Source organism: Anas platyrhynchos, chromosome 39, assembly GCF_047663525.1.
Source record: "Anas platyrhynchos isolate ZD024472 breed Pekin duck chromosome 39, IASCAAS_PekinDuck_T2T, whole genome shotgun sequence".
Lineage (NCBI taxonomy): Eukaryota > Metazoa > Chordata > Aves > Anseriformes > Anatidae > Anas > Anas platyrhynchos.
In genome coordinates, this window is record NC_092627.1 from 178359 (window position 1) to 191147 (window position 12789).

At 34.3% G+C, this 12789-nt stretch overlaps 1 protein-coding gene across 1 annotated transcript; it reads left to right on the forward strand.

Annotated features, from left to right (window-relative positions):
- Positions 1 to 703: 703 nt before the first annotated feature.
- LOC140001200 (coiled-coil domain-containing protein 138-like) lies at positions 704 to 11987 on the forward strand. Its single transcript, XM_072032371.1, has 6 exons — positions 704 to 832; positions 3642 to 3812; positions 4584 to 4718; positions 5653 to 5845; positions 7829 to 8011; positions 11830 to 11987. Exons 1-6 carry the CDS (start codon positions 728 to 730, stop codon positions 11970 to 11972), a joined length of 930 nt encoding a protein of 309 aa, XP_071888472.1. The 5' UTR covers positions 704 to 727; the 3' UTR covers positions 11973 to 11987.
- The last annotated feature ends 802 nt before the right edge of the window (positions 11988 to 12789 follow it).

Genomic DNA, 12789 nt, shown 5'->3' on the forward strand with positions numbered 1-12789 from the left:
AGGTTTTTGACTGTTACAAGTAATTGTCGCTTCAATTTTCCTTTGTTGCAGTTTCTTTTGTCTGTTTTTGCTTATATTTTAATGGTATGTACTGGTATTAAATTATATTGTGGACTAATAATAACAACAAATATTAAAAGATTACTATCTTGAGTTTCACAATTATTTTTTTCCAATTCAATGAAATGTAGCACGTATTGGATACATTCCTGGACATTGCAGGACAGGTGTTTAAGTACAGGTGAACTAAAGCGTCTTAACTATCAGCAGTGAATAGTTAGAATATTTGAAAGATTCAAAAAAGGGAGAATTGGGCATATTTGTGGTTAAAATGGATGCTAAAAGAAAAAAGAGCTAAGTGTAAACAAAAGCTTTGACATTTGTTTTCATTCACAATTCTTTCCCACACCTGACTTAACTGAGGAATGTACAAGAGGATCAATGAGAAGATCTAGGTATTTTCTGGAAAAAAAAAAAAAGATCCATAGGCTGTACACCATGGCTTCCATTTTCTTTATATTTCTTCTTAATATGTGGTGTGGATGTTGCTTTCTTCACTACTGGTGGTATGTGCAGATTGGACCATGAAGAATTACAAATTTGATCTTTGAAAGTTTGTCCTGTTTTTTAACACTGAAATGGAACTTAGTTGAGAATTATTTCTAAAAAGACTCTCTTGTTAATCACATTTTAAAATTTGATATTTCTCTAGCAGCATGAGACAAAAATGAGCCAACTGAGAGAAACCTTGAGAAAAATGACTGATGAAACTAACGAACTGAGGTCATCGCTTAACTCTCTGAGGGAAAATATCGAATTGCTAAAAACCCAGGCAAGATTAATTATTTCCTGTTACTAGCTTTACGAGTTACAGTCAAGTAGTCAAGCAGTACAGTCAAGTTTATAAGTAGCTTTGCAAGTTACAGTCAACAATTTTAAATGTTTGAACAAGTTGTTTGCAAAATTGCTGATTTTGTTTCTTTAAGACAAGAATTGTGTGAATGGTTGTAAATACTTTCTGCTTCGTTTTCTAGTACATGAAATTTAGTCTCTCAGAGCTTTTGCAGTATTAAAGACTTTAGAGTTAGTTATTTTTGAAAGTGTTAATTAAAGGAGTATTTTCTCTGTTCTTAAAGGCACGCTGAGACAGTGGTTCACAAGAATACAAAGTTAAAGTTTTCTTCTCACTTGACTTAAATCTGACCTAAATGCTGACAAGCAAATTGCTGCCTAAACTCTTTTGACCGTTGCTCCTTCAGTGAATTGCAGTTCTGATGCTCTTGAGTATGATTAAAATCATCTGCTTCCTAGTCTCAGTAAAATCTTTCTTTCTCTTTCTCTTTTGTGCAAACTGAAGTATTCATAGAGGACTTACATGATGAGCAGGATGCTTGTTGTATCCATAGAGTATGCTACTTATATTTAAATGGCGGTTATAGTTTGCCCCATATTCTTTTCTCACAGGTCATGCTCAGTAACAGTGTTATTTTCTGAAAACATTTGTTTTATACTCAGCTTCAAAGCCTCAGTGTTGGTTTTTTTTTCAGAATCTGCTGGAAAATATTTAATTATATTACAGATTTCCAGTGAAGGGGAAAAAAGACACATTCCTTGGTTTCTTTTTCAAGGCACGCAGGTTTTTGACTGTTACAAGTAATTGTCGCTTCAATTTTCCTTTGTTGCAGTTTCTTTTGTCTGTTTTTGCTTATATTTTAATGGTATGTACTGGTATTAAATTATATTGTGGACTAATAATAACAACAAATATTAAAAGATTACTATCTTGAGTTTCACAATTATTTTTTTCCAATTCGATGAAATGTAGCACGTATTGGATACATTCCTGGACATTGCAGGACAGGTGTTTAAGTACAGGTGAACTAAAGCGTCTTAACTATCAGCAGTGAATAGTTAGAATATTTGAAAGATTCAAAAAAGGGAGAATTGGGCATATTTGTGGTTAAAATGGATGCTAAAAAAAAAAAAAGAGCTAAGTGTAAACAAAAGCTTTGACATTTGTTTTCATTCACAATTCTTTCCCACACCTGACTTAACTGAGGAATGTACAAGAGGATCAATGAGAAGATCTAGGTATTTTCTGGAAAAAAAAAAAAAAAAGATCCATAGGCTGTACACCATGGCTCCCATTTTCTTTATATTTCTTCTTAATATGTGGTGTGGATGTTGCTTTCTTCACTACTGGTGGTATGTGCAGATTGGACCATGAAGAATTACAAATTTGATCTTTGAAAGTTTGTCCTGTTTTTTAACACTGAAATGGAACTTAGTTGAGAATTATTTCTAAAAAGACTCTCTTGTTAATCACGTTTTAAAATTTGATATTTCTCTAGCAGCATGAGACAAAAATGAGCCAACTGAGAGAAACCTTGAGAAAAATGACTGATGAAAATAACGAACTGAGGTCATCGCTTAACTCTCTGAGGGAAAATAACGAATTGCTAAAAACCCAGGCAAGATTAATTATTTCCTGTTACTAGCTTTACGAGTTACAGTCAAGTAGTCAAGCAGTACAGTCAAGTTTGTAAGTAGCTTTGCAAGTTACAGTCAACAATTTTAAATGTTTGAACAAGTTGTTTGCAAAATTGCTGATTTTGTTTCTTTAAGACAAGAATTGTGTGAATGGTTGTAAATACTTTCTGCTTCGTTTTCTAGTACATGAAATTTAGTCTCTCAGAGCTTTTGCAGTATTAAAGACTTTAGAGTTAGTTATTTTTGAAAGTGTTAATTAAAGGAGTATTTTCTCTGTTCTTAAAGGCACGCTGAGACAGTGGTTCACAAGAATACAACGTTAAAGTTTTCTTCTCACTTGACTTAAATCTGACCTAAGTGCTGACAAGCAAATTGCTGCCTAAACTCTTTTGACCGTTGCTCCTTCAGTGAATTGCAGTTCTGATGGTCTTGAGTATGATTAAAATCATCTGCTTCCTAGTCTCAGTAAAATCTTTCTTTCTCTTTCTCTTTTGTGCAAACTGAAGTATTCATAGAGGACTTACATGATGATCAGGATGCTTGTTGTATCCATAGAGTATGCTACTTATATTTAAATGGTGGTTATAGTTTGCCCCATATTCTTTTCTCACAGTCGCAAGTGATATATGAGCAGTATCAGTAGTTAGAATTCTGAGTGAAGAGAAGAACAGTTGTCTGAAGGTAGATACAAGAAAACTTGTGAAGGTTTTAGAGAGATGTTCGTGTAGTTTGTCTTCAGGAACGTCTGGATACCTTTCACAGAGCTTTTCTGTACAGTTGTAGCAGAGGGACAGAATGACAATTTCACGAAATCTTTATTCTTCCAACAATGCTAGTTACACAGTTAAAATTTAGCCTAAGTAGATTGTATGAAAGAAAGCAAAGGAGTGTATTAAATGTATTAAAATGAGGATCATGCACAGATCATTAAATATTTTCTTTCTCCTATGATCCATTTAGTTAGAATTATAAAATAGAGTGATTTTGTATGTGAAAATCTCTTCCCAAGGCTTTCATAAACATTTGTTTAAGCACAAAATAAAGCATGTGCGTATTACTAATGTACTCGTATATTTTAGTCTATTGGTATTGTGGTTTAGAAAATCATAGACTTGAAAACTGAAATAACTGATGTTGTGGATGTGTTACAGTTACTACGGATTTCAAAAGTTTACGACCCCTTAACTATTCTTATGGACTGGATCTCAGACCAACACCTTAGCAAAATAGAAATACAAGAAGAGAGAGAGGGCAGTGAGAAACCTCAGTGTGCTAAAGAAAACTACACTCTAGAAAATTGTATGAAGGTAAAGGCATTTGAATTTGTTTAAGTTGAAATGTTAAGATTCTTTGTATTATTTCTGAGTGTAACAGGTCTGCCTGTTTTACACACGCTTTGAATACATGAATTAAAAGAAAACAGCAGTTAATCCATCAGTATTAATTCCAACAGTGAGATGTAATAGATAATTTTTCATACAGATATTTATACAGATCATTTTTAAGGAAATGTGTAGTGTGCAGTCTGACCTTGAGATTCCACCTGTCTTTCTATTTTAAGTCACTTTTCTCAGCTGATAATTTATCTCGTGTTTTATCTGTAATACTGTATGTAATTCCTTTTTCCTAAGGAGATACACACGTCTAATTTAAAGTATTTTAGTGCTGATACTAGGTATTAAAAGTTCAAGTTATGTCTTATAAAAGATGATACCGTGCTATACTTGTAACGCTTTTTTGGGATACCGAGGCTTGGAAATCAGTGAAGCGTTCAGGAAATCTGCTTTTTCTGTTTGTTTGTTTGTTTGTTTGTTTGTTTAATTATTATTCTATCTAAAATTTGTAGCCCTTGGTATTAGACTTCAGAGCTTGAGCTCACACAATGTCTTTCCACTTTTTGTGTAAACCTGTGTAAAATGTAAATTCAGTATATAATTCTGTTACCTGTACCAGATCTGCCCAGTGAGTATTTGTACATGTAGTCTGTTAAACTCCGGGAATACGTTGATTTTAGTTTGGTTTAGTTTTGCTTAGTTTGCTTTTTACTTGTGGTTAGCTTGTACTGTAAGTTCGTATACTGCACGTAACTTTGCCATTCTGTATTTTTACAGCTTTTGCCTATGGTCACTGGACAGCTCCAGTGGATGCCATTTGTGGATCCTAAACTACATATGTCTGTGATTCAATTTATCTACTGGTCTCTAAGGCAGATAGACACTGGTAGTCAGGTAAATTCCCAGGAGATATTTTGTATTATAAATGAGTATGAAAAGTAGATATTTTCAGGGAGTATATATAAAAGAAACTTTGCTGTCTTTGCAAAGCATACATGCCTACCACAGATACATAGCAAATGAAAAACTAATTCTCACCAAATTAACTTTCTCACATTCGTTGTAATATTTTGCACCGTGTCTGTAAACATATTTTTGCACACATATGTGATCTTTGTTGCAGTAGTGTGTAGCATCTCAGAAATGGTATTTTCCATATGTGCTTACAAAACTTGTGAACTAGGAAAAGAAATATATTTTTGTTCGCTTTATGCATGAGATTTGTTGAAATTGATGGCAACGTGTGGCAAAGTAGCAAAGGTATTTTGATTTCTTTGTTCTCTACTCAGTGTCTAACTGAATAGAACTAAGCTGGTGGTTCCAGTGCTAATGAGAAGGTATTTTAAATGAGCTTGTTATTAAGTTTGATTCTGAAGTAATATTTCTGCACCGGTTTTTGAAAAGTCCAATACATCTTACCTGTACAGTATTCTTAAGGGTCATGTTTAGACCTTAGTTCTGTAAACGCTTTTGTAGGACCTAGCTTCAGGCATCTTCACAAAAGAGGGTAGTGTAGTAGGCAGCACTGATTAAAGCTGAGTTTGAACTGACTTTATTCTGGAACCAGAGGCAAATTAAATAATGTCAGCATATCAGGGGCCCTGACTACCTTGTTTCTTTGTGAAGTGTGTGTTGACTAGGCCCTGTGCTAATGTTGTTCAACTGCTTGTGGAACGCAAAGTAGTATCCCATGTACAGACTATATTGCAATACACGGTCACGACATCTGCTATTTAATATTTAATCCTTAGGGGAACATACGTACTTAGCAGACAGGATTTTCATGTATTTTAATGTTTACGCTAAATGTGCACGTTGTTTGAAACAGGATGCAAGCATGACAGCAACAATGGAGAGACTTGCAGAAGTTATTCTCAAAGGCGCAGTACAAAAGGGAAGCATGCAAAAATGGACTAAAAAGTCTACACGGAGTAAACCAAAAGCTGCACATTTCTTTAAAAGCTCCTCTATGCCTTTGAGGTTTCTGTCAACTTTGGTTGTGCTTAGAACAGCAAAACGAAGTAAGTTCTGGTTTTTATTATGTCTTTTTTAAATTATCTTTTTCTTTTTCTTTTTTTTTTTTTTTTTAAATCTTATTTTCAGGTATGTGCCCAGACAAAAAAACAAATGTACAAAATGCAGCAGTTCAATGATACTGTAGCATCTGTAATGCTTTAGTAGTAAAGGATGTTTTATTTGAATTTTACCACCTGATCAAGCATAATATAGGGAAGCAAGTATGAACCTTGCTATTATTCATGTCATAATTTGTGTGGTCATTTTAATATGCTTTATTTATGTCGGTGAGATCAACGTATTTTGTGACAAAGGGGAAAAGAGATGTTGGTAATTCTCTCAAGCAATCACCGTAGCAGTGATTTGTTTGTCAAGATCTGCACTGCATATAATGGTACAGCTAATTGCTCCTCAGTAAACTGAAATCAGTAGCAAATTCAGAACAGTTCTAGAATTTCATTGCTTTGTCAAAGTTTAATGTAAAGCTCATACTCTATCTAGCTCTTACCTCTCTGCTGTCTCCCCTTTTCTCCTACCAAGTCTGTCACTGCAAGTGGCTACCCATAAACATTATCAGCATTGAAGAATGCTACCATATGCTGATGCAGTATAGTAATGTATTTTGTTAACAGGCAAAAGCAAACGAGGTCGTACTTGTCTGGAGATATCGCAGTTCTTAGTGACTTTTGCTTCAGTTCATGAGAGTTACTCCACTTGTGCAATTTCCAGGATGCCGTAGTATCTCTTCTCAGCAGCAGTTTCTTTAAAAACAAACAGGGCCTGAAAAGACAAAAAACGTTTTCTTTGAAGTGATGACAAAAATACTGACCTGTGCAGTATTTATACTGGTAGTACTTAGAATAAGTAGGATTTAAACATTCTGGAAGACCACCCTGTCACCATTAATAAACAAATACAGTATTTCAGCTGTTGGAGGGAAGAATCAGTGTATTTTCAATTTCAGTATCATATAGTTTCAGTCAGAATATTTTGGTGAAGCATGATTACCCTGAAATTGAAACTCACATTTCTAGAAATGTTTGATGAAAATGATGCAAATGAATTACAATACAAAAAAAGTACTTATTGCAGAGATTAACTATAAGCAGATGAAAGCTGTTGATCAGAATGAATCAGTTTAGCTTCTCATGGTCGGTTTTTACTGCGAGCCTATAGAACATGGAAAAAAATTACCTGTTAAATTTATGTTGAAACTTACCGTGTATGAATTTTCATCACTGACCACATGTCTAATGATCTAGCGATGACAAAGCAGCACATTCAGTTTAAACATATATATCCTGTTCCCTTCAAGATGCTAATATCCAGCAGATGGCACTGTAATTAAACTTTTGCTATGTGATAAATTTTCCCCTTACTCTTAATTTTCTGTGCTCCAGATGATCAATGCTATTCCAAGATATTGAGGAAGATTTGACATCATGAAATTAAGAAAACTGAATTGATTCACTTAATCTAAATTCTCTGAATAATTTAGTGTTCTCCAAAATGGATGCATATATAACGTGGATGCATATATAACTTAAACTACAGCTTTTTATGGAAAGGAATGTGAATAGTTGCTGTCATGGCAGTAATTGCAGTTATTCAGATGAATGAGCCTTTTACTCCTTTATTAGAGGCTTCCCAGATGTTGAAACCAATATAGTCCCAAACTATGCAGCTTGTGATTTCTTTTCTCTCTTAAGGAAGAGATTAGAAAGGTGTTATATTTGCAAATATATTTTGCTCAATTTGTGAGTTGTAACTTGTCTTTTTTTCCACTCACAACAATTTTTGTAAGGAATAAAAATAGGCAGAAGATGCATTTAAACAAATAAGTAAATTAATATTTTCAGCCATTTTTTTTTTTTTAATTAGTATATATCTGCAACAGTAACTCTTAGGATAAATATTCATGTATTTGTGATCATCTAATGGAACTGTGATTACATAATTTTTATTCCCTGTTTTCTGTTATCTTTCAGTGGATTACCTGACTCAGGCATTTCATTCCCTTTGCGTGGACTTGAAGACAGATGAAGGAAAGATCTTATTTTTGCAATACCGATGTGTGCCTATCATACTAAGCCACTTAACTATATCCAAAAAATGTCTCCTTTTTATTGCACTTAATGCATTAGTTGAGATGGCCATGAACAACGATAAAAGTGAGTAATTGAAAAAAATACATACAAAGTTATGATGAAAGTAGGTGAGGTAAGCATAAATACCAAATCAAAAATAACGTGCTGCTTCTCTATAAATAACCTGATCTAGCATTAGCATTCATTTGTGTCATTTAAATTCATTAGAGATATAAAGTATGTTTCTGAATTGTCCGTCTCTTCTCACTGTCAGCATCCAAGCTTTACATCTTGTCCTGGTTGCTTTCTTAGTGGTGTGATTTTTTTTGATGTTTAGTTTAGCTTTTCTGTTTATTCCACTGGTTTACCTTGCTGATGTTTTGCCAATGAGTAATTTTCTTTTGAAGTAAGGCTGTGCCAGGGCAGCCATTTCATGAAATCCTGTTAGCAGGTGGAGATAAAATAAATAAATAAATAAATAAATAAACTTTTATCTTTTTTTACCCCCCTAATGTGAACAGCTCACCCCTAGCCATTTTTCACTTTAAAGTAATTGGAAATGGCACATCTGTAAGGGATGGTTATGTTTCAATGAGTTGTACTGTGGTGTGGTCCTATAAAAGGGTTAATAGTCTCCTTCACAGTGGTTTTCCAGGTGACACAGGCAAAGAATCAGTTGATAACAATCTGGATGAACACACAAGTAGTGAGCCATTCCAGTGTCATGTGGAACAATCCTTGTTAATTTTCTTAAAATAAAAAGTATTCATTGTTTTTTGGAACAGAAAAGGGAAGGAGAAGGGACTGCTGCTATTTGTGAAATGTATATTGTTGGCTTGGGGTATTTTGTTACCATGTACTATAGGGGCAAAAACAGAAAGCGTGTTTGACTTGGGATGGAACAACGTTGAGTTAGAAGGCATTTTGTAGTGAGATAAGTGGCAGAAAGATTTACCTGATGTTGTTTTCATCCTTTCAGACCGTGTGGTTAGTTTATCTATTTATTTTTTTTACACTAAAGTATTTCTAATCATCATAATTTTGATCGGTATAGTAACTGGGAAAGAAAAACCTAAGCAGGGTTGATGGTATCTGACATTACTTTGAAGAAAAATTCCACTAACAGTACATGTTCTGTTATCTAGTAGTAGTCATTTCGATCTGCTGGATGCCTAGATTTGGAAGAATAATGGAGATAAATTGTGACAAGTTCACATTTTGCCATGTTGCTTGTAACCTTGTTGCATGTCAAATGTAACCGTTCAGGTATTGGTACCATCTGTTTCCTATCTATACGTAGTATCTTAATGACAAATTAGAATTAATAGTCTTATTGCTGTTCATCTTTACTGGCACGCAGCTTTTCATGTACCACATCCCTGTTTGGTTCAGGTGTTTCACATCCAGAATCCTGTCAGTCTGTCTTGTTATAAAGGTAGTTCCTGGCCTCCAAGGTGTAGGTTTTTGTTCTGGTCTTTTCTGATCTTTGTAAACTTCTGTTCAGTCCAACTTAGTTCTGTGACATAAGGAATCCTGTTCTATTTTTAACCTTTTTTATTGCTTTTTTTTGTGTGTGTATGTTTGTGATGGTCATTTAAGAATGAGGGTGGCCTCCCGTACATCCTGTGTCATAGCTGCGTGAAGGTCTTGCACATCTAGGAAGCTGAAGAACAATTGATACCATCCTGAGGTCAACATGTACTGGGTGATGGGCTGGACCTGTCCTTGGGCTCTCTTAACTTGGGGTCACCCACGAAGGCATCCACACTCGAGGGGCCTTGCACTGACTGTTACCTCGCCTGCCCTCCGTTGTGCTATAACCACTGGCTCTTAGCAGGCCCAGCTGTTGACGACGAGAATCAGTTAAACTCAGCAAATGGTTCCAATCTTGCCAGTGACTGTGTAAGAGACAGCAGCTCATCAGCAAGCTGTTCAGTGTAGTTACTGGTTCTTTTTCTGTGGTCCTTATGTAACTTTTCCACGAGCTAACTCTCCATCACTCTGTTGAGTTGGTCCGCTCTCCTGGCAGATCCACATGCAATTAGAAACGAGGCAAAACCGTAATGGTTAATTTGTTAAAACATGAACTTCAAGCTGGTGTTCCTGACAGTCTTCATTTTCTGAGGTGACAGAGCTTTAGCTATAAAACAGAAATTTCTGAATGACAATAGCTGGTGAGACTTGATGCTGTGAGTGACTGATCACTTTGAGGGTAAATTTCAGATGAGTTCTGTCAACAGTGATAAATTGCTCATTGTTCATTACAGTCTACCAATGAAGTTAAGTTAATGTAACTACCAAATGCTGCAATTTTTTATGGCTCCTATGGGAGGCTTTTGCAGATTATTTAAAATTGTGTCAAATCCTGACCGGATAGATTCCAAGTTAGTTTTTCTACAGTAGTTAATAAAAACAAAATCTGTGCAGAGATGATGCAGAAAAATATGTAAAAATACACAGTTTTTATTCTTCTAGTTCATCAGATAGACAGGCATTTAAATTATATGCTTATTTTGTACATTTGTGATGATTTAAAATCTATTCTGCAAAAGCTTATTTGAAATGAATATATAAAATGAATAGATAAACAATGTAGGAAAAATCTCTTTAAATGCATGTCTTTATCAGTTTGCTTTCATGTGATTGAACTTTGTGAAACTTGAGGTATTATTTCCACTTTGGCTCTTCTGCTTTATGGTAAAATTCCCTCAGCGTATTTTTTATATTGTTTTATAAACCTCACAGTTAAAACATTTTACAGTGTATCTGTATGTATATGTGTGTGTATATATATTAATAAAGTTTTTTTAAGATACCTTAAGACCGGTATTTTTAATAATAAAATAATACAGTATTATTGAGACCAGTAAGAACAAGCCAGCAAAGAAATGGCCAAGTAAGCAGAATATGGTATTTGTTTACACCTACAAAAAGGAATTTAAGGCATTTTTAGATATTTAAGGATATTTATAGGAATAAATTGTAGGACCTCCTTCTTCTACAGTAAAAGTAGAATAATATTACAATAACTATTAATTTAATGGCATATTCGAAGTAACTATATCCTGGGGCATACCAAGTGTGTTTATACGCTAAGGGCAGAGTGCAGTGAATAGTGACTTGTTTTGTTGGATTCCTAACAAATGTGTTCAGTTCTGTGACCTATTAAATCGGTACTTATGTTCTTTATGGTGTTGCTCTAAATCAGCCTGTACTATTAGAATCAAGAGTGAAATAACACAAGGGAACAGATTTTACTTTATTCTGAATTGACTAAGTTTTGGGGAGCAGGATAAATAGAAAAGATTATACTATATGGCCATGTTTAAAAATTATCCAGCATTTTACAGGAATTGTTTTGATATTCAGGTGTTCTTATCCAACTCTGACCTCTCAATTACGATTCTGCCTGTCTTGAAACGGTACGGTGACAGTTTTGATAATGAAAAGCTGTCTAGTCATCAGTGTCTACATGTACTATTTCCGTACGTCATTTTGCAGCAGCTTAAAATATTTCCTTGTCAGTTTTTTTAGCATAGCTTAGTGTTCTCCTCATGTCATCATAAGAAAAGGAGCATTGAATAAACATGTTGAAGATGAGATTTTTTTATCTGAGTTTAAAATTGCTCAGTGTCCTGTTTTCCTTTGTTCTCAAGGGGATAGGCCTTGTTTTAATACCACAAGTGCTGGTAATATCAGAATTCTTAGGAACTTGGGTGAGTTTTGTTCGCGGTTTTACCTGATTTTTGCATCACATGCCTAGAATATACCCAGTTAGTACATTGTTCTCATGGTTGCACAGCATGAGGCGCATATAAAACCCTCAAAAGCTATAAATCAATGATTTAGTTTTCCATGAGCCAAGTGCTGTGATTAAACTTTTTAACTATTTTCTTTTACAGTTTACTTAAAGATTTTCCTGGAAGACTGCAGTAATGAACGCTTTTTCCATACTTTGGCTGCATTGCTTCAGAATCGCGAGCTAGACATTTCGATTTTGGAAAGGATTTGTTTTATATTACAGAAAGTCTCCGAAATAAAGTAATCCTTTACTACCGTTTTTCTGTTAATTGCCATTAGATCACTGAACTTGGGGACCTTTCTCTTTTTTTAAAAGCTCATCTCTGTTTTGACGTTCATTTGCTCCAATACAAATAATGCTGGACTTTCATTGTTAGCAATTATGTTTAAAATGTTTGTCACAGATATGTAAGATGAATCTCTCAATTTGCCTATATATCTGTGTAGTTCAGAATATGAACTAAAAAATAACTAGCCTAAAGAACATATATTCCTCATTTATTTAGATGACGAGAATGCTTAGAAGAAAACCCTTCTTTTCTTCCCCCGACCTTCAGTTTTACTGAGTTACTTGGTAAAAATGTCCTCTGAAAATTGTTTTGTATGTGACTTAAATTTCAGTTTTGTCAATTTTCATCTCTATCAAAACAAACAAACAAAACAAACAAAAAAACAACACACGGTTTAAAGTCTTGAGCCATTTAAGACTTTGGGGGAATGTTAACCTTTACAGAATAGGTTTCTGTTGCTTACTGGTTACTAATTTATTATAACAAAGAGCTTCAGCATGTCAGTGGTAGAATGCTGCTGAGTTCCGTTGATGTACATTATTTAATGGGATTGTTTCATTTATAAAAGCAGGTATTTACACTAAACTGTTGCTTACATTAGAGTTAGTTATTTACAAAACTGAGGGTTTTGTTTGATTTTTCTTAGGAACAAAATTGAACTCTGGGGGAAAAAAAAACAACAAAAAACTTCCTGTAAAATACTCTAATTTAATCATATTTTTCATCGGAAATAAACTAAAAGTGTACTCAGAAATCCAGATTTTTTAATTT